The sequence below is a fragment of the Paramisgurnus dabryanus genome, chromosome 11 (assembly GCF_030506205.2).
Source record: "Paramisgurnus dabryanus chromosome 11, PD_genome_1.1, whole genome shotgun sequence".
Taxonomy (NCBI): domain Eukaryota; kingdom Metazoa; phylum Chordata; class Actinopteri; order Cypriniformes; family Cobitidae; genus Paramisgurnus; species Paramisgurnus dabryanus.
The window spans coordinates 23,163,277-23,181,751 of record NC_133347.1 but is presented as its reverse complement, the minus strand read 5'-3'; the positions used below and the strand labels follow the sequence as shown (position 1 = coordinate 23,181,751).

The following is an 18,475-nucleotide window of genomic DNA, read 5'->3' as shown; positions in this document are numbered from 1 at the left end:
CCACACTGTGGAGCATTATTTCAGCAATAATTACATATTCCATCAAACAATTCTTGTATGTATACTCCCTATACATTAATATAGGATATTAGCAATAAAGTGGTAATTATTGTTAAATGTACAGATTTACAAAATGTCTTAATATTTAAAACTTATTTAACAAACTCTTTGTCAGTAAATAACATAAATGTAAATCTATGGTAAATTACCGGCAACCCAGCTGCAATAACATTGTAATTTCTACCGAATTTTTTTACAGTGTAGCTTTAAAAAAATTCTGTTGCGCTTCTGTTTGGGCTGTGAGATTGTCGATTTTGGGTCCATAATATTCACCCACACCATAACAATAAACCCACTATTCAGCTCATCTGTCACAGCTGTGTATAGATTCATGAACATTGTTCTGCAAAGTGGGTAGTACAGTAATAAAACTAACAATTCATTGAAAGCAAGACACATGTTAAATTCATTTATATTGAGTCTTCAAATCCCTACATCCCAGCAGTGATTTATGCAAGTTATTGTAATATATGTAATAATACATTTGTGACCATGGACCACAAAACCAGTCATAAGTCGCACAGATACACTATATTGCCAAAAGTTTTGGGACACCTGTCTTTATATTCACATGAACCTGAATGACATCCCATTCCTTATCCATAGGGTTTAATATGGAGTTGGCTCACCCTCTGCATCTATAACAGCTTCAACTCTTCTTGGAAGACTTTCTACAAGGTTTAGGAGTTCATGGGAATTTTTGTCCATTCTTCTAAAAGCAAATTTGTAAGGTCAGACACTGATGTTGGACGAGAAGGCCTCGCTTGTAGTCTTCACTCTAATTCATCCCAAACATGTTTTATTGGGTTGAGGTCAGGACTCTGTGCAGGACAGTCAAGTTCCTACACACCAAACGCTATGCCAAAAATCTTTAGGATATTATGTAAAGATCATGTTCCTACTGTAAATATATCATGGTATATATCAAAACTTTATTTTTGAAACTGGATGCAGTGCTAAGGACTTCATTTGGACAACTTTAAAGGAGATTTTCTCAATATTTAATTTTTTTTGCACCCCCAGATTCCAGATTTTCACATAGTTGTATCTAGGCCAAATATTGTCCTTTCCTAACAAATCATACATCAAGAAAAAGCTTATTTATTTAAAAAAAAAAAAACTTATGACTTATTTTGTAATCCAAGGTCATATTTGGAAGGGATTTATGTGCTGGAGGTCTGTGATTCATCAGTCTAGTCTATATTCTGACAACTGCATTATGTATTCATGACTTTTCTTGAATTTTTTTTTCTTTAGTTTACTACTTTTTTAGTAAGCAAAGCATTGTGTTATCAGCATTGTGGGTTTGATTCCCAGCAAAACACACATACATATATAAAGTTTACCTTGAATGAATTAAGTCAAACATTCCCTTCTTTTGTTTTATTCTTTATAGGGCCATGGTAAAAAAGGGTGTCTCTTTTCGCATAGCCACACCCAGCAACACACAGCTGTGGGAAATCATATTGGATAAAGGACCAGATGGAAGTGTTGGAGTAATCTGTCAGAGAAAGTCAAGTACAGTTGGGAAAAGGTACGTGTATCAAGACCAATTCAGGTAATAACTCACCCACTGCACTCTTAAAATGCTTGGGTAACAACAACAATCCAGCATAGGTTTATTTATAACCCAACTTGTGTTCTGTCCAATTTTTACTCAGCCTTGTGTTAAAAACAACCCAGTATTTTTTGAGTTTAGTGCCTACGAATACAACATTTCCAACCAGGACATCTTTTTAATAATGTGCTGTTTAAATTATTTAAAATTCAGTCATTTAACTATGAGATTCTGTACTCTGGCAGTCAATTGATACTGTACCTGTGTAGATCTACTTATGGTGATTATACATAGCAGTAGCAAGTTTTTGTGCATTGTTTGTAAGCAGTTCTTGTCCGCCAAGACCAAATACATGACCTGTCATATCCATTAACATGTTAAATGTTTATTCTAACAGCTGTCATGACTAAACTATACTTAATCAATGTGTGCTGCTTATATATTTAGTATTGAGCTCTTCATTCATGCGCATGCCTGAGTCATACAGGTGTGTGTTTGCCTGAATCCTATTAGTGAAAGCCTGACCTTAAGTCAACTTAAAGTATTTAGCCTACTGTTTATGGTCAATGTTAGAACTACAGTTTACTAAGTGTAGAAATACATTTAAAGGTGCAGTGTGTAAATTCTAGTGGTGAGGTTGCGAATTGCAACCAATGGCTCAGTCCACTGCTCACCCCTCACTTTTGAAACACATAGAGAGGCTACGGTAGCCACCACCAGACAAAGACGTCATCGTCGGAGAAAACTTAGTAAAAAAAGTTTTTCGGTTAAGGGCTTCTGTAGAAGCATGGCAATCCAAAATGGCAACTTCCATGTAAGGGGACCATCGGTGCATGTAGATAAAAACGTCTCATTCTAAGGTAATAAACACATACCGGTTCATTATGATAGGTCTTTATACAACCCTGATAATATAGTTTTAAATATTATTTTGCATTTTTGTCAAGAGATCCTTTAAAAAATTACACACTGAACCTTTAAATGCATACTTGTGTCTCTAGTGGAAGTTTTACAACATTTTCTTGCTTGAAGCAAACAGCTATACAAGCTATACTTCATCCATAAAGCTTAAGATTTGTGCATTATAAAGCCGTATGATTTGAGACAGATGCTCAGATTAATAAAGATTGTGTGTTCTGTTGAATGTTGTGGACAGTACTTTGATAAGATTGGACTGCTCTGAGATTTAAATGATATTGTTAAAAGGGTAATATCATAAGCCCTGTATCTTTTTAAGTCAACATGATACAGATTTGTTATTCAAAATGATGTTAGAAAACAGAACATATTGCATGTAAAGTAAGAGATAATGTATAGGCAGCAGGTTGTAGGATGCAAAGCGGAGGGTCTGGATCACACTGAAGGGCTTATTTTGCGATAACTTACATGCCTATTTAATTCATAAATAAGGTAAGGAGCATTAAATATTGGCATGAAATATTTTATTTGCTCATTTTTAACAACTGCAGACCTTTTGCAAGGAAAACCTGTTTACTTTCAGATCTAACATAAGAAAAGAATGCCGTGTAATAATAAAGATTAGTGTAGTAATATGTATTATTACATTGATGAATGTAAATAATTAATATTTTTGTTTACTAAAAGTGAGATTTTTTTTATGTTGTAAAAGGCTGAAAAATTAAATGGCACATTTCTTTTAGACTAGGTAAACTACAAGCAGTTTTACAAATGGATTTTGAAGTGGAGGACGTCAGCGGTCAATCTGAGATTCAGGTGTTAAAGTGGGAGTTGACACTTCCTGATGATGTCAGAAAGTTGGGCGTGTCAGAAGGCACGATGAGGATCTACACCACTCAGAGGGACTTTGTAGGCCTGGCTTCTCTAGTTATGGTATGTAACTTTTAAAAGAAATAAAAAAAGCATTGACCTTAAGCAAAAGGGCAGGAATAAAATGATAAACTATGGGATCTCTCACTTTGCTATGGTGCCATTCGGTAGTCCTTATCACACAAATACATACAAACATCTTATGTTAGTTACGGTAGCTGTTTTTACTCAGATTCAATGCTTCAGCCTCATTAGTTATAATATCTGGTTTGGTCATGGATCTGATATAATTATAGCTGAATATTTAAAAAGAAACAGTTTAGCTCTAATATGTTAATGAGGGACTTTGTTACTCCAGAGAGCATTTTTATTTTGGACCAAAAATTGTATACATTTAACATTTTCTTGAAAGTTTTCCTAAATGTTTAATGTGTGTATCCATATTTTTTTTGTTTTTTTGAGGAGTACAACAGCATATAGTTGGCGTCAATCTAACAGAGATGGACTATAATACTCCTAATCCTAATACATACACTGTAAAAAAAATCTGTAGAAATTGCAGCTGGGTTGCCGGTAACTTACCGTAGATTTAAATTTATGTTATTTACTGGCAAAATTTTGTTCAAAGTTAAATGAACATTAAACATTTACAAGTCTTTGTCTTAACAGAGTAAAACTAAAAAAACAGCATTAAGCAAAACATTCTGGGAAACAAAATCTAAAGCAAAAAACTGAAAAAGGTTGATGATGATTTCTGGTTCCCAGAATGCTTTGCATGAGGCTGTTATTGTATAGTTTTACTCTGTAAAGATAAAGACTTGTTAATATTTAACATTTATTTAACTTTGAACAAACTCTTGCCAGTAAATAACAGAAATTTAAATCTACGGTAAATTACCGGCAACCCAGCTGCAATAACATTGTAATTTCCACGGATTTTTTTTACAGTGTACATACTATTGAAAGTGGTGTCAGTGAACCAAACACTGAGGTTTGATCCACCCAATGGTAATGGTAAATTCAGTTCTCTCTCTTAATAATAAAAATAATATAGTTTACAGTATGCTTATTATTTTAATGCATTGCCTAAAGTTAAATTTAGTGACCTTTGACCAGTTTCATTATGTCAGCTGCCATTGTGCATCTGTCAGGAGCTTTAAAGATCAAAGGGTTACACCATTATTTTGGAGCTTCATGTTCCACTGCATACAATATTGGGAAATAAGGTTTTCACCCACTAGACTAATCCTTTTTCCTCCCCTATTGTTCTCATCTAAAATTACTTTTGATTACATAAAGGTCTATCAGCGCAGTTACCAGATAATGAATATCTAACCCAGATTATCGAACAGATAATCATTCTAGCTTAAAATCTCTACCCCCATCTACCTGTAATATTATTTAATGATGCTAAAAAAGGCAGACATATTGTGACTAAATTCAACACAGTGTTACTATAACTAAATCCCTGTCATCTATTTTAGAAGCTATTAAAGTTTAAGCTTAGCACAGTTTTAAAGGGTCAGTTCACCCCCCAAAAAAAAAATTCTGTCATCATTCACTCACCCTCATATCTAAACCTGTACGCATTTTATTTTATTCTGACGAACACAAAAGATGATATTTTGATAATTGATGGTAACCACACAGCTGCCGGTACCCATTGACTTCAATAGTATTTGTTTTTCCTACTATGGAAGTCAATACCAGCAGCTATGTACTTAACAACAAAGAACAAAGATATTCATACAGGTCTAGGACAACATGTGGGTCAGTAAATGATGACATAATTCTAATTTTTAGGTGAACGATCCCTTTAAGGCTCAACCTTTCACTTTAATCTCTGTGTCGTGTAGGACACAGAGCTGTTGAACACTGCGGTGTTGACCGGTAAGAGAGTGTCGGTGGCTGTGAGAACTGTTGCTGTTGAACAGGACGGCTCTGTGATGGACGTCTCTGACTTGACTGACTGCAGCTCTACAGATGAAGATGTACTGAAGGTGTGTGTGCGTGTGTCCATGTTTTATAAGCATGCATTTCATTGTGACTCACACAGAAAATAAGTCTAAATGGACTGAACAAATTATCATCTTTTCTACAAATAACAACCAGTTATTTTCTTAGTATTTATTTTAGGAATATTCAATAAATAGGAAATATGTATTCACTGTAAAGTCATTTAAAGTATAGTTCACCAAAAAATAAAAACTCTGTTATCAGTAAAACATTTACCCTCATGTTTTCCTAAACCTGTATGAGGTTCTTTATTGTGTTGAGAGAATTTGGAAAGCAAACAAAAAGTTCTTGTAAATGCATGATAATTGAAAAAAGTTATATACTGTACTGCAGCTTATTGAACTCTGCATGTTTGAGACTTAAGGACAGCGAGAGGAAGATTAAATAACTGTGTAAATGAAAGTCTCAAAAGATCATCTCAAAGTCATTTCAGTCAATGGCACTCTGACAGTAACACTCTTGTACCTGTGTTGTGTGATTGGGGGAAAGAAAGTTCCTCTAAAAGTCATGACGTAACACAGAAGGCCTGGTTCCTCTTGGTGAGAAGTTAATCTGCAAGGACAGCTCAATAACCATTAATTCATGATTTCCCCCACTAATAGCTTTGGTTATTATCATGTACTGTTTGCTATTACAATACCTGATTTATTAAACTATGCATAATCGGGTAACATTGCAACCGTGCCTACAGAATTTGTGCTAAACAAAATTACTAAGACTACTGTTAAGTGTTAAGACAGAATCACTGTACCACTGAGATCAAGGCACATAAATCTTCACAATTTTTATATTTAAAAAGTTTGCTGTATTACACCACACATCTGATTACAACACTGGTTAATTATTTGATAAATAAATGTTTAATGAGTGTGTGGGACATACTGTTCGTGTCAGATACATTTTATTTGATAAGTTTTATAATGAGATACCTGCATTTGAAAAGCCATGTGAAATTTACTCACAAACACAATTGTTAAAGGGGACATTTCATGAAAATCTGACTTTTGCTATAATTGGGTCCCCAGTGCTTCTATTAACCTTTTTTTTTTTTAAAAAAAAGATTAATCCAGTAACTTCATTTTGGTAAACCATTCTCTGCAGGCATGTAAAAGAATCTGGCTCCCCTTGTGATGTCAGAAGAGGATAATACCGCCCCTTATTCTGAACTATCCAACCACGGCACTGCCATTTAGTGCAGAGATCAGCTCATTTGCAATTAAAAGGACACAACAACACACCTACAAAGTGGCAATTTTAAAATGTTATAAAAAATTATCTATATGGTATTTTGAGCATAAACTTCACATATGTACTTCGGGGACATCAAAGATTTATTTGACATCTTAAAAAAGTGAAATGTCCCCTTTAAAAATATTCATACATTATTCATTAATTTCTTACATTTTTATGGACATGCTTCTACCATCCATTCTTAAATCCACAACTATGAATCATAATATATGAGCTTTACAAATGAGCTTTTACGTGTATGTGCAAACATACTTCAGCTGCTTTCCACTGCTTATAAAGAATGTAAATATTATGGATTAATGCATTTTATGCATAAACATATCATTTGCCATCAGTGTTCACCACTAACAGTATACTGTAAGTAATCATGGTGTTTGTCTGTGTATGCATGTGTTAAACTGACCATAAAGCATAATAAAGACGAACGGTATATTGGATATTTATAATGACAAGCTATTATAACACATGGTAGCACACAGCTTACCTTATACTGTATACATACGTTCTAAACTGTTAACATTGGGCTTACGGTACTGTGCATAAGTCATAGGCCACTGCCAGATATATTTAATGACCGTCTATATTCTATATACCTGTTTTAGGATTCTTTATTAAGATACAAAGAGAAAATACAAGAAATATGTACACAAAATAAATTACAATTTGGCGGTTTCTGCAAAAAGTCTGTATGGTAGTGAGACCTCTCTTGGCACTAAACACATCTTGAACTTTCTTGAGGAGCCTGAAGTCATTAGATGAGAATTAGAAATTAGGATCCCATTGTATTTAGGTTTAAGAGATTCCGCAGGTTCCTGCTATTGCTCAAGCGGAAGGGGAGCTCACACTAAGGTCCCTATTTTAACGATCTAAGCGCATTGTCTAAAGCGCACAGCGCAACGTCTAAATGGGCGTGTCCGAATCCACTTTTGCTAATGTAACGACGGGATAAATGGTTTGTGCGCCGTGCGCATGGTCGAAAAGGGTTGGTCCTATTGTAATGGGAGTATTTTGGGCGTAACGTGCAATAAACCAATGAGAGTCTCAGCTCTTATCCCCTTTAAAAGCAAGTTGCGCTGGCGCTATGTCTAATCCCTATTTAGATGACGGACTTTGTAAACTGAAAAACTAAGCGGAGGAAGAAGATCCCCAGTTTAAGATTAATGTTAAATAATTGTGTTGTTTTTCACTTGTATTGAAATTGTTTTTTTTTTTCATTAAAACCTTTAAAACCCGTTTTCTTTTAGTCATGGAATTAAAAAGCAGGCTTTTAATTGCTTTAAATGTATGGCTATCCAATATCATAAAAAAATAATTTACAAGTATGTAAGAAAAGGTTTGTACTCTAAAAATACTTTATTTGTAACAAACAGGAGATAAAGAATTTACAAACGGCTCTCCGCACGTTTCAGCACTTGGACAGCGTCAGTTTTTTTAAGCATTACTTAAAAATGTTTCTCATCTCACCATATCCACAGGTACAGAGTCATCATATACAATAAATCCGTGAGGTAGCATTTAAAAACAGATGCATTTGTTTAAAGCAAAGCATTTATTTACTTACCAGGCTGCAGGTAAAGCAGCTCTTTGTGCCTTCTTACGTCTCATAATTAGTCCTCATTTATGTCCAAGACACTCAATAATAATCTTTTACATTTCGTTTAGTGACTTTGAGAGAGTAATTCATGCTTTTATTTCTACCCGCCTTGATTACTGTAATGGCCTCTATGTGGGCATTAGTCAAACTTATCTATCACGTTTACAGATGGTACAGAATGCTGCTGCTCGACTCTTGACTGGTACTCGTAAGCGTGATCACATTACACATATTCTTGCATCTTTACATTGGCTTCCTATACGTTTTAGAATTGATTTTAAGATCCTGGTGTTAGTTTTTAAAGCATTACATGGGTTAGCACCTCGTTACCTTTCGGATTTACTAAAACCTCACACTCCACTTAGAGCTTTTAGGTCAGCTGACCACACCCTCCTGAGTGTCCCTAGAACAATAAAAAAGTAGGGGGGATCGAGCTTTTGCGGTAGCAGCACCAAAACTGTGGAACAGTCTGCCACAAGATTTAAGACAGGTTCAAACTATTGCCCTTTTTAAATCCAATCTCAAAACTTATTTTTATAGTCTTGCTTTTAATTCAGTTTGAGAGCTGTTCTTTTTATGTTTCTTGTGTTTTAAGAGGACTGTACTGTTATTCTATTATTGAGTTTAATGTTGTGTGTTTTTAAATAGTAGGTTTTTACTTTTTTTTATAATATATTTTATTTTAAGTTGTTTGGCTTTGTCTGTGCAGCACTTTGTGAGACACTTGCTGTTTTTAAAAAAGTGCTATATAAATAAACATTGATTTGATTTGATTTGATTTACATTCAATCCTTTAATCTTTCATATTTAAAAGTGTTTTTGTGCTGTTGCGCATTCATGTATGTGTTAAGCAAACCCGCGTTGTCGTCCCATTTAGGCGCATATTACTAATGTGCTCTTTAAATAACAAAAACATATTGCGCCATTGACTTTAGAGCAGGTTTTTGTTGGTCAATGGCGTAGTCTATTTTAGTTGCCTCAAAATAGCAACGCGCCATCAATGCGCCTGAACACACCTCGTTTTCAGAACAGAACGCCCATGGGCGCAAAAGGGGGCGCAAATGCATTTGCTATTTAAACAACGCGGCGCTAAACGGGAAAATTATAATTGCGCAGGATGGAAACTAGCAAAAGACGCGCATTGCGCTGCATTGAGCCGGGTGTAAGATAGAGCCCTAAATATGTGACACTTTAGCTTTATAATTTTAAATTTACTTTATAATTTTATTCAGCTTTTAATACTGCATACAAATGTCCAGTCTTTTCTGGTTGTATTCTAAGAGACTGATTGTAAAAGCAATAATAGTGGCATGTTGCCTAAGACTTTTGCACAGTACTTTAATTGCTATTTTATGCCATGATGTCAAAGTCACCCAGGTCTACCTCCTTCAATCTTGCAAAAACTTTACTGTATCAAAAATGACCCAATTCATGTAATTATAGCTGTATGCATTAAACATGTCCACACTGAACTTTTAAATTTCTCAGATTCCCAAAGTCTTTATTTTCAATTGACAAAGATTATGTTAAGAATACAAACACAGCAGTATGTTATGAAAGAAGGAAATGTCAGTGTGATTTAATATCTAATTCATTATTTTAAATTGTAGAGCTTTGTATAAATATAGTCCCTTCCAAATAATCTGGTTTGTTTCATACGTACATAAAGTCAAGTCAGGATACTGAACACCTGTGTGAAGTCCTGTTCCATTTCAGTCGGTCCCTACGACGTCACTTTGTGACCGACGAATTGGGAACTCGCTTAGAGAGACCAATCTGCTTCGTGTACTACTAAAACGCCAATGAACTTGGCATTGAGATATTTGCATAAGGCTGGCGCCACCCCGCCAGGTATGGAAATCTACTCTCTGCTCTTCTGGGAACGGTTGCTGAAGTTGGTTTGACAAGCAGTACTACCACAGCGGACACCGCAGTTCCACTGCTCTTCTTTATTATTTTGAGTTTCAGTGTGTGCGTTGCCTTTCCCTGTGCGCATCACCAGCTGAGCACCTATAGAGTGATTTCCCTGAAAGAGTGATACGTGAGAGCTCTGTGTCTTTTTAAAGACAGACACTCTCTCGTAGATTCGGAGATCAGCGTCCTTTTCAGGATAGCTTTTCCTCCGTGCTATCTTGGATGCAGAAGTACAGGGGTTCCAGAGACGGTCACGAGCGCTGTTTTCGTGCTTGGGCATCGAGCACCCGAGGCAGCATTTGTGGAGGGTTCTTTGTCTCTCTGTGACAGCGTAGTGACGCTCTTCGCATCACTACGCTGAGCAGGTCGGGGGATGCGTCCTCCACCTCCCAGCCTCCTCGTCCTCCAGTTGAGATCCCGATGGAGACTGCAGAGTCGTGTTCTTTGATTTCTGCCGAATCCATTGGACCTCCTTCTGGTCCCGTCACTTCTGCAGCATCAGAGGGGAGCCCCCTTTTTCCCTCCGAGGCGGAGTCGTCCCGGAGATAGCGGCCGTGCCCGCTCGAGCGGCGGAAGCGGTAGAGTTGGAGGGGTTAACCCCCCTCCGCCCGAACCGTCCCGCCTGCATGATTGGTACTTCGGAGCTGCTCTGGCCTCTCTGTCCTTACCTCCTGTGCCTTTCCCGTGGGCAAAAGAGCTGACTCGATGGAATTCTCGGCGGTCTACGGCTGTTCAGCCTTCACCCCTCACCTCCCTCGCTGATGGAGACCGTTCGACCCTTTCTTTGCGGGTTTGGAGTCTGAGCCTGTGGAGAGGCGGCATCCATTGCATGCCATCCCTTGCACGCCACGGGGCTGTGCACGTCTTGAGATCGGCGCGAGGGAGGCCACGACCCTCGATCGTGCGATGTCCACCACAGTGGTCCAAGAACGCCACCTTTGGCTGTGTCTGGCTGACGCGACGGACGCAGACAAGAATAACTTCCTTGGGCTGTATATCTGGGACTCATACGCTTTGCTATGGGAGCTGCGAGGGAAAGATGTATTAGTTCGCACCGACAACATTGCAACTGTTGCGTATATCAACCGTCAAGGCGCCCGCGCCCCGACCTGGTGGATCTCCATGTATGGTCGTTGAGCGCATGCCAGGTTTAGGTGATTTATCGCAAGCGGTATCTAACACCATCGCCGCAGCGTGAGCGCCGTCTACTAGACACACGTACGCGCTTAAATGGAACCTTTTCGTCGTTTGGTGCTCTTCGCTACGCGAGGACCCCCGAGAATGCCCTATTAATGTTGTGCTTACATACCTTCAACACTGGTTAGATGGTAGGCTGTCACCCTCCACAATTAAAGTTGACGTCGCCGCTATATCTGCACATCACTCTTTAATAAACGGCAGATCGGTTGGCCAGCACGATTTAATTATTAGATTTCTAAGAGGCGCACGAAGGCTGCATCATTCGCGCCCTCCCTCTATTCCTCCTTGGGACCTGTCCATGGTGCTGAAAGCCCTGCAGGGACCCCCGTTCGAGCCTTTGCAGTCTGTGAGTCTAAAGATTTGTCAATGAAAACTCTGACCCTGCTCGCATTGGCCTCTGTTAAGAGGGTAGGTGACCTTCATGCATTCCCCATCTACGAATCGTGCCTTCAGTTTGGTCCTGCAGTATCGGGCGTAACACTCAGACCCAGACCAGGCTACGTGCCCAAAGTTCCCACCACTCCCTTCAGAGATCAGGTGGTGAGCCTGCAAGCGCTGCCCCTGGAGGAGGCGACCCAACCATGGCTTTATTATGTCCCCTACGCGCACTGCGCCTCTAAGTGGATCGCACACAAAGCCTCAGGACCTCAGATCAGCTCTTTGTTTGTTACGGTGGTCAGCAGAGAGGGAAAGCTGTCACTAGGCAGAGGATGTCTCATTGGATAGTTGATACTATCGCCCTTGCTTATAATCTGCAAGGCATTCCTTGTCCATTTAAATTGAGAGCTCACTCTACTAGAAGTGTTGCCTCATCTTGCGCACTCGCTCGTGGTTCCTTTCTAACAGACATCTGCAGAGCTGCTGGTTGGGCGACACCTAACACGTTCATTAGGTTTTACAGTGTTCGTGTCGAGCCGGTCTCTTCTCACATTCTCTCCTCATCTGGGAGATCACTGAGCACCGGCTTGCATGTCGGCTTGCAGACTTCGACTGGTGCTTCACAATAAGTGTATGGAAGGCCATTAAGACAAAAATGCGTAATGGTTTGATTTGTCCTTCCTCCGCTGCCCTGGCAGCCTGATGTTGCGGAGCATCCGCTGCCAGCCTCTCACTAGCTGCATCCTCGCGAACCTATGTGTTTGGCTCGGGCATCCACAATGCGTCCCACCGGGTTCCTTTGTGAATATTTTTCCGTGGGGTTAATCCTACTAGCCCACGTTTCCCTCAGCAGAGCACTGCTTTGCTTACACAGCCACGGCTTTCTTTTTGCCTCAATTATGGTTGACTTTCGCCATCCATCAGCCCTTAACGTGGGGTGGCTTCTGCAGCGTTCCTATCCCGCTCAAATAGGGCGCTTTCCAGTCGGTGGCACTACTGTGGGGTTAAAGGAACATCTAGTGTCCGGCCTTTTGCCTTAAAACCTGATTCTCCTTATCCTTAAGTGGAACCGGAGGGCTTTACGCAGACACTGGAAGAGGTCAGCCCTCAGTGGCGTTTTGGTAGGGATTCCCAATTCGTCGTGTGACCGACTGAAAGGGAACGTCTCGGTTACGTATGTAACCCTCGTTCCCTGAAGGAAGGGAACGGAGATGTCACGTCCCGTCGCCACAGGGCTGCTCCCTGCTGTTTATCGGCTGGTCACACTTTCCGGCTTTCTCAGCGAAATGAATATAATTTCCATATTTGCACCTGCTGCTTATATACGCACCTGGCGGGGCGGCGCCAGCATTATGCAAATATCTCAATGCCAAGTTCATTGGCGTTTTAGTAGTAAACGAAGCAGATTGGTCTCTCTAAGTGAGTTCCCAATTTGTCGGTCACGATGTGACGTCTCCGTTCCCTTCCTTCAGGGAACGAGGGTTACATACGTAACCGAGACATTTCTTTATTCATTTAAATATCAAAGTTATTCATGATGGGCTCATTAATACAATCAGTGAATTATTACTTAAACTCTTAAATCTAAAATAGTTATACACTTGTAAATGCTGATCTGAACCAAAATTATGTTTGGTCCCAAAAGATCATGTTTGCACTGATGCTAAGCACCAAATCCTCTTACAGAAACAAAATTCCATACAAATCCAGCAAAACATGAAAACTGCCATGTGAACAACCAGCTTACTTAATGATAAGAATAACCTAACATGAACTTTTCTTGATGTCCTCAGGTATCTGACAGATGTGACTTTGTCTATGTGAATGGAAAAGAAACCCAGGGGCATTTGAGGATGCTGGTGAACTTCACCTACAGTTACATGAGCGCCCAGCTGGAGATGAAGGTGTGGTTTCCACAGCTTCCACTGGATATAGATGTTTCTGATACAGAGCTCAGTCAGATTAAGAGCTGGAGAATCCCCATCATCTCTACTAAGAGGTACCTCAACACAGTTTTAACCAAAGTGTTTGTGGACTAACACTGTCTTAAGGTTAAAGAATAAATTAAAATGGCTATATAATATGCCATATTATGTGTTTAATTATATTTTGTGTTTTATGATTTTCTTCTTCTAGGCAAACTGTTACACAAAGGTGTTATACCACAAAGGTGTTATACAAGAAATTAAAATAATAGGGAACAATCTGTGCTTTACATCTTAAAGACAAGAACAATAATTATAGAATATAAAGATTACATAGATTGGGAAGATCTCTTTAAGACATTTATTTTTTTAGCCTTCGCATGATCTGAAATGGTGCACATCGTGACCGAATAACAATGTGAGTCTACGTTCAGACAGGGTCAAGTGGATTATGAATTATGAAAGACATTTTGTAACATTGTGCAAGGTTATGAGAGACATATTTTTAGTAGGTTAAATACTATTGTATAATAGATTACATGAGACAAAACATCCATTCATTATATTACAGTGTGATCCAATCAAGCGGGTCAGTGATTAATGTGTTTATTCCTCTGAAAATATCTGAACTGTAATTGAATAGTAATATACTGTGGATGCATGTGGCATCTATTTACTCTTATCTAAGCAGGTATGAAGGTCAAAGATGACATTATGTGACTGATTTTCTGTACTGAATGTGCCCGACAGTAAACCAGGCTGGAGCAGTGAGGAAGAGCCTAAGGGCAGAGGATGTATGCTTCAGTTCCAGCATGCTTTAGTTCGAGTCTTCACTCATTTTGTAGCGAAGCATTCAGACCATCGGGAACCCCAAGCCTTTTTCCTTGGCTCTGACTGGCAGGTGGATGTGACCAAGCTGGTGCGGTACTTCTTGAAGGTGGAGGATCCTAATATTGCCCACTTGCAGGCAGGCAAGGTTCTGTCAGGAGTAGATGTGGGCACCACATCTTTAAAGGTAAAATTAATTTGGATCGGTTAGGTTTGGCTTACCATATATAAGGCAAAGGTTACACATACATCATTGATCTCTTGCACTGCATCCTTATTAACCAGGTGTCTCTGTTTAGGTTCTTTCTCCTCTGTCTGACTCTATACTGGCAGAGAAGACAGTGAGGGTTGTGGATGATCGAGTGACCATCACTGAATTGGGACTGCAGTTGGTCAGTGGTCTCACGCTCAACCTGAAGCTCAATACAGGAAGTAACAGAGTCATCAGCGCCACAACTACCACACAAGAAGTGCTAACCAATCTTAAACAGGTAATTTATTATTTAACAACATAGGGCTGGGCATTATTATGATATGCACTGTTAAAAATAATGGTGCTAGACAATGTCACATATACCAATTTTTGGCTGTATGGTTCCATAAAGATCCTTTAACATCTATATGTTTAGTTAATATTTAATCAGTTTGATCTTCTTGTTACAGGAGGCAGTGTTGAGTTCCTGGCTTCAGTTTAGCGATGGCACCTTCACACCTCTGGATATTTATGATCCCTCTCACTACCGCCTCACTGTGACATCACTGAATGAAGGTGTGATCTCCGTCCAGGACTTCGTTGTAGCAGAAGGTGAAGGTCAAGGAACACTAGTGAGAGCCGAGATGACCATTTGTGAGGTCTGTCAAAAATCCAAGCGCAAAAGCACTTTAGCTGTGGCAAATGTCAGCCTAACTGTTAAACTTCAGACAAACACCAAACGTCCTGTAAACAGCAGCACCAATAATTATGAATTCATTACAAACACTACTGGAAGCAGCACAAGACCATTTGCTGGTGTTACTGGGACAGTCAACAGCTTTGAGGGTAGTAATGAAGAAGAGATGGTGGACGTTGAGAAAAAGTTAAAGCAGCCAGATCAGGTTTCAAATAGAAGTTCAGAATCTGATCGAGAGGAAAGCGCTTTGACGAAGATCACCACCACAGCTCAAGACTCAACTTCTGGAAACATTGCAAATGATCTTGGAATGGGACGGGCTAATGACGCCTCTGTCGGAGTCAGCAAACCTGGGAATATTCTAAACGGTGGAGATTTTTTGAGTACGGGAAAAGCAGATGTTGATCCTGGTGCAGGAAGTCCTTGGAATACTAATAAAGTTCCTGATGTCTCAATGGTAAGCACTGGAAAAGCCTCTGGGAACTTAGTGAATTACAATAACTACCCACCACAAGTGGAAATTCCCAAGCAGAAGCCAATAAACAACGACTATGGAGATTATGATGATGATATTGAGGAACCACTAAACCGGCCTCTTACGGACCTGGAAATTGGGATGTACGCTTTACTAAGTGTCTTCTGCTTGGCCATCATGGTATTCTTGATTAACTGCGTGTCATATCTGGTCAAGTTTCGGCACAAGCACACACACGCTCAGATTTCAGAGCACCCTGGCCATCGGCATGACTGGGTATGGCTGGGAACAGATGCTGAGCTGGTAATGAACGTCACTGGAAGTCCGTTGCAACAGGACACTCAAAACACATCTGTGATTGACATTGCACCGAGCACAGATCCTGTTGGGACTCTCACTCGAAGGATGTCCTGTCAGGTATCTTCAGTATCCAATCACCCTAGTGTTGGGAACACTGGATCACTCCGAACAAAACAAGTAAGGAGAGATTCCCTACACTCACCCACTAGCAAGAGGAAAAGAGTCCAGTTCACCACCTTCACATCATTGGAAAGACAAAACTCTCCAGAAACATCACCACAAGAGAATGGATATGGCATTAACTGGGTGGGAAAGGAGGAACGTTGTATCACACCTGAGGTGCCAACTACTGAATCTCATGAACAGCTGTGATTGTTGGATCAGATTCAGCCAGATGTTTGCACCCATGGTCAGTGCCGGGTTAAGCCTTTGTGAGGCCCTGGGCTAACGCTGGTTTGCCCCCCCCCCAATATACACTGAAAAAAATAAAGGCTGGATTTACTAAGTGCCCCATTGCGTACATTTTTTTAGTAAAACTTAGTGCATCGTTTTTGCATCCCTTTTTTTAGTGTCTATATTTTTTAGTAAATCCAGTGTTTTTTACAGCGTATGTACAACATAAAATGGCTAAAATTATTTAAATAAATTAAACAATATTATCAAATAATTTTACAATCAGAAATAGCCCAGAAAATAACATTTATTTAATAAAACTTACAACAAAAAGTGCTTCTTTCTGCTCTTCTTTAAAGGGAATTCTTCAATTAAATCATGCAAAGGTAGGCTGAAATTATTTAAATAAATTAAACAATATTATCAAGTAATAATTTTACAATCAGAAACAGCCCAGAAAATAACATTTATTAAATGCAACTCACAACTAAAAGTGCTTCTGTCTGTTCTTCTTTAAATATAATTCCTCAATTAAATTATTAAAATCAAGTTGATGCAAAAGTAGTAGAGCCCAGAATTCTCAGCCCGAGTCCGAACTTTTGAATTCTCCCCATTAGGAATCTGTGTCCGCAGATATAGTTACTGCATCGCGTATGTATTGTGAGTAGAAGTCTGTGCTGTCTGCAGTGAGGTTTTTATGAGAGAAGCACAAACTTTTTAATAGTCTATTTAATATGTAAAACTTGAATTTGAAATAAAACTTACTGCGGAGAAGTTAATGAGATCTCTATCGTCTCTCTTGCTACGTGACGCGACAATTATTTATTATTTCAAATCCGTTTACAAGATAAATATATATATACATTGTGTTGTTAAACTGATGAAATTATCTTGCTATATACGCTACATTCATTATGAGAAGCCTTTTCTTTTTACTGTTACACTGTAGACAGTAATATATGTGTATTATATAAAACTCTATGGTCGTGAAAGCACATTATCCATTATCTGTTGGTTCATGTTGGTCTAGTTTAATTCAGGGTAATCCTTTAATAAAATGTATAATATAGTTATAAAATATTTTATTTTTGTAATATTCACAGCGCACATTCTCTCGGATCGTTTTAAAACGTTTTAAATAATTCTGCAAAATTCCGCATAGATTTTGCAAAAGAAATCCGCAGAAATAGGAAAAAATAACTGCTTACACAGCTTGTACAGCTGTACTCTTGCAGCAATTAAAGCAGTTAAGTTTTGTTTTAAATGGCAAAATAGTTATATTTCTTTTTTATTTACATTTTAGAGCAGTTTTTGTTTGTTAAAGTTTTTATGATAAACAAGTGGTTAGCGGCCGACAGCAAGTTGAAGACATGTATGATGAATTGAGCCTCTCAAATCAACACTTCACTTGCCTATAATAACAACTATTTAAAATAAATATTTTCAGCATATCACAATGTTAGTTTAAACGTTTATTATCAACACATACTATTTTTAAAAAGCGAAGGCAGGTTGCTCTGCTGCTCGCAGTTGCAACGGGTGCAGAAATAAAAAAATAAAAAGGGCTATACAAAACGAAACGAAATAAACATGAAACAGAATAAACATGCATGTTGCCTTATCTTACAACTTCGCTTTTGCATATACATTTTTTTAATGTAAGGACTTACCACAGAAGATGTCTATTCATGTATCCATCCAACAGTTAAACTAAGAAAAAAGTCGATCCATACACAAACAAGAAATAAAGACACAGCCTTCTTACACGAAATTAATACAGGGAGAAGTCTTTAATAGATTATGTCTTGGATGCTGTCTGCATATATTATGTACAGTATCCAAGGTTTTAATCTAGTACTCCATTTATAATTTTTCCTGGTGCGCTGAAGGTCCTGCTGTTAAATA

At 38.7% G+C, this 18,475-nt stretch overlaps 1 protein-coding gene across 1 annotated transcript in view; it reads left to right on the top strand.

Moving 5' to 3' along the window:
* The window catches only part of LOC135730074 (transmembrane protein 132D), a 19,481-nt gene extending 2,899 nt beyond the window's left edge, over positions 1 to 16,582 (top strand). Inside the window, exons 2-8 of the mRNA XM_065247955.2 lie at positions 1,457 to 1,594; positions 3,280 to 3,469; positions 5,263 to 5,406; positions 13,553 to 13,758; positions 14,435 to 14,699; positions 14,812 to 15,003; positions 15,176 to 16,582. Of these exons, the coding sequence (XP_065104027.1) occupies positions 1,457 to 1,594; positions 3,280 to 3,469; positions 5,263 to 5,406; positions 13,553 to 13,758; positions 14,435 to 14,699; positions 14,812 to 15,003; positions 15,176 to 16,549 (2,509 nt within the window). The 3' untranslated portion in view covers positions 16,550 to 16,582. The remainder of the gene's footprint in view (positions 1 to 1,456; positions 1,595 to 3,279; positions 3,470 to 5,262; positions 5,407 to 13,552; positions 13,759 to 14,434; positions 14,700 to 14,811; positions 15,004 to 15,175) is intronic.
* The last annotated feature ends 1,893 nt before the right edge of the window (positions 16,583 to 18,475 follow it).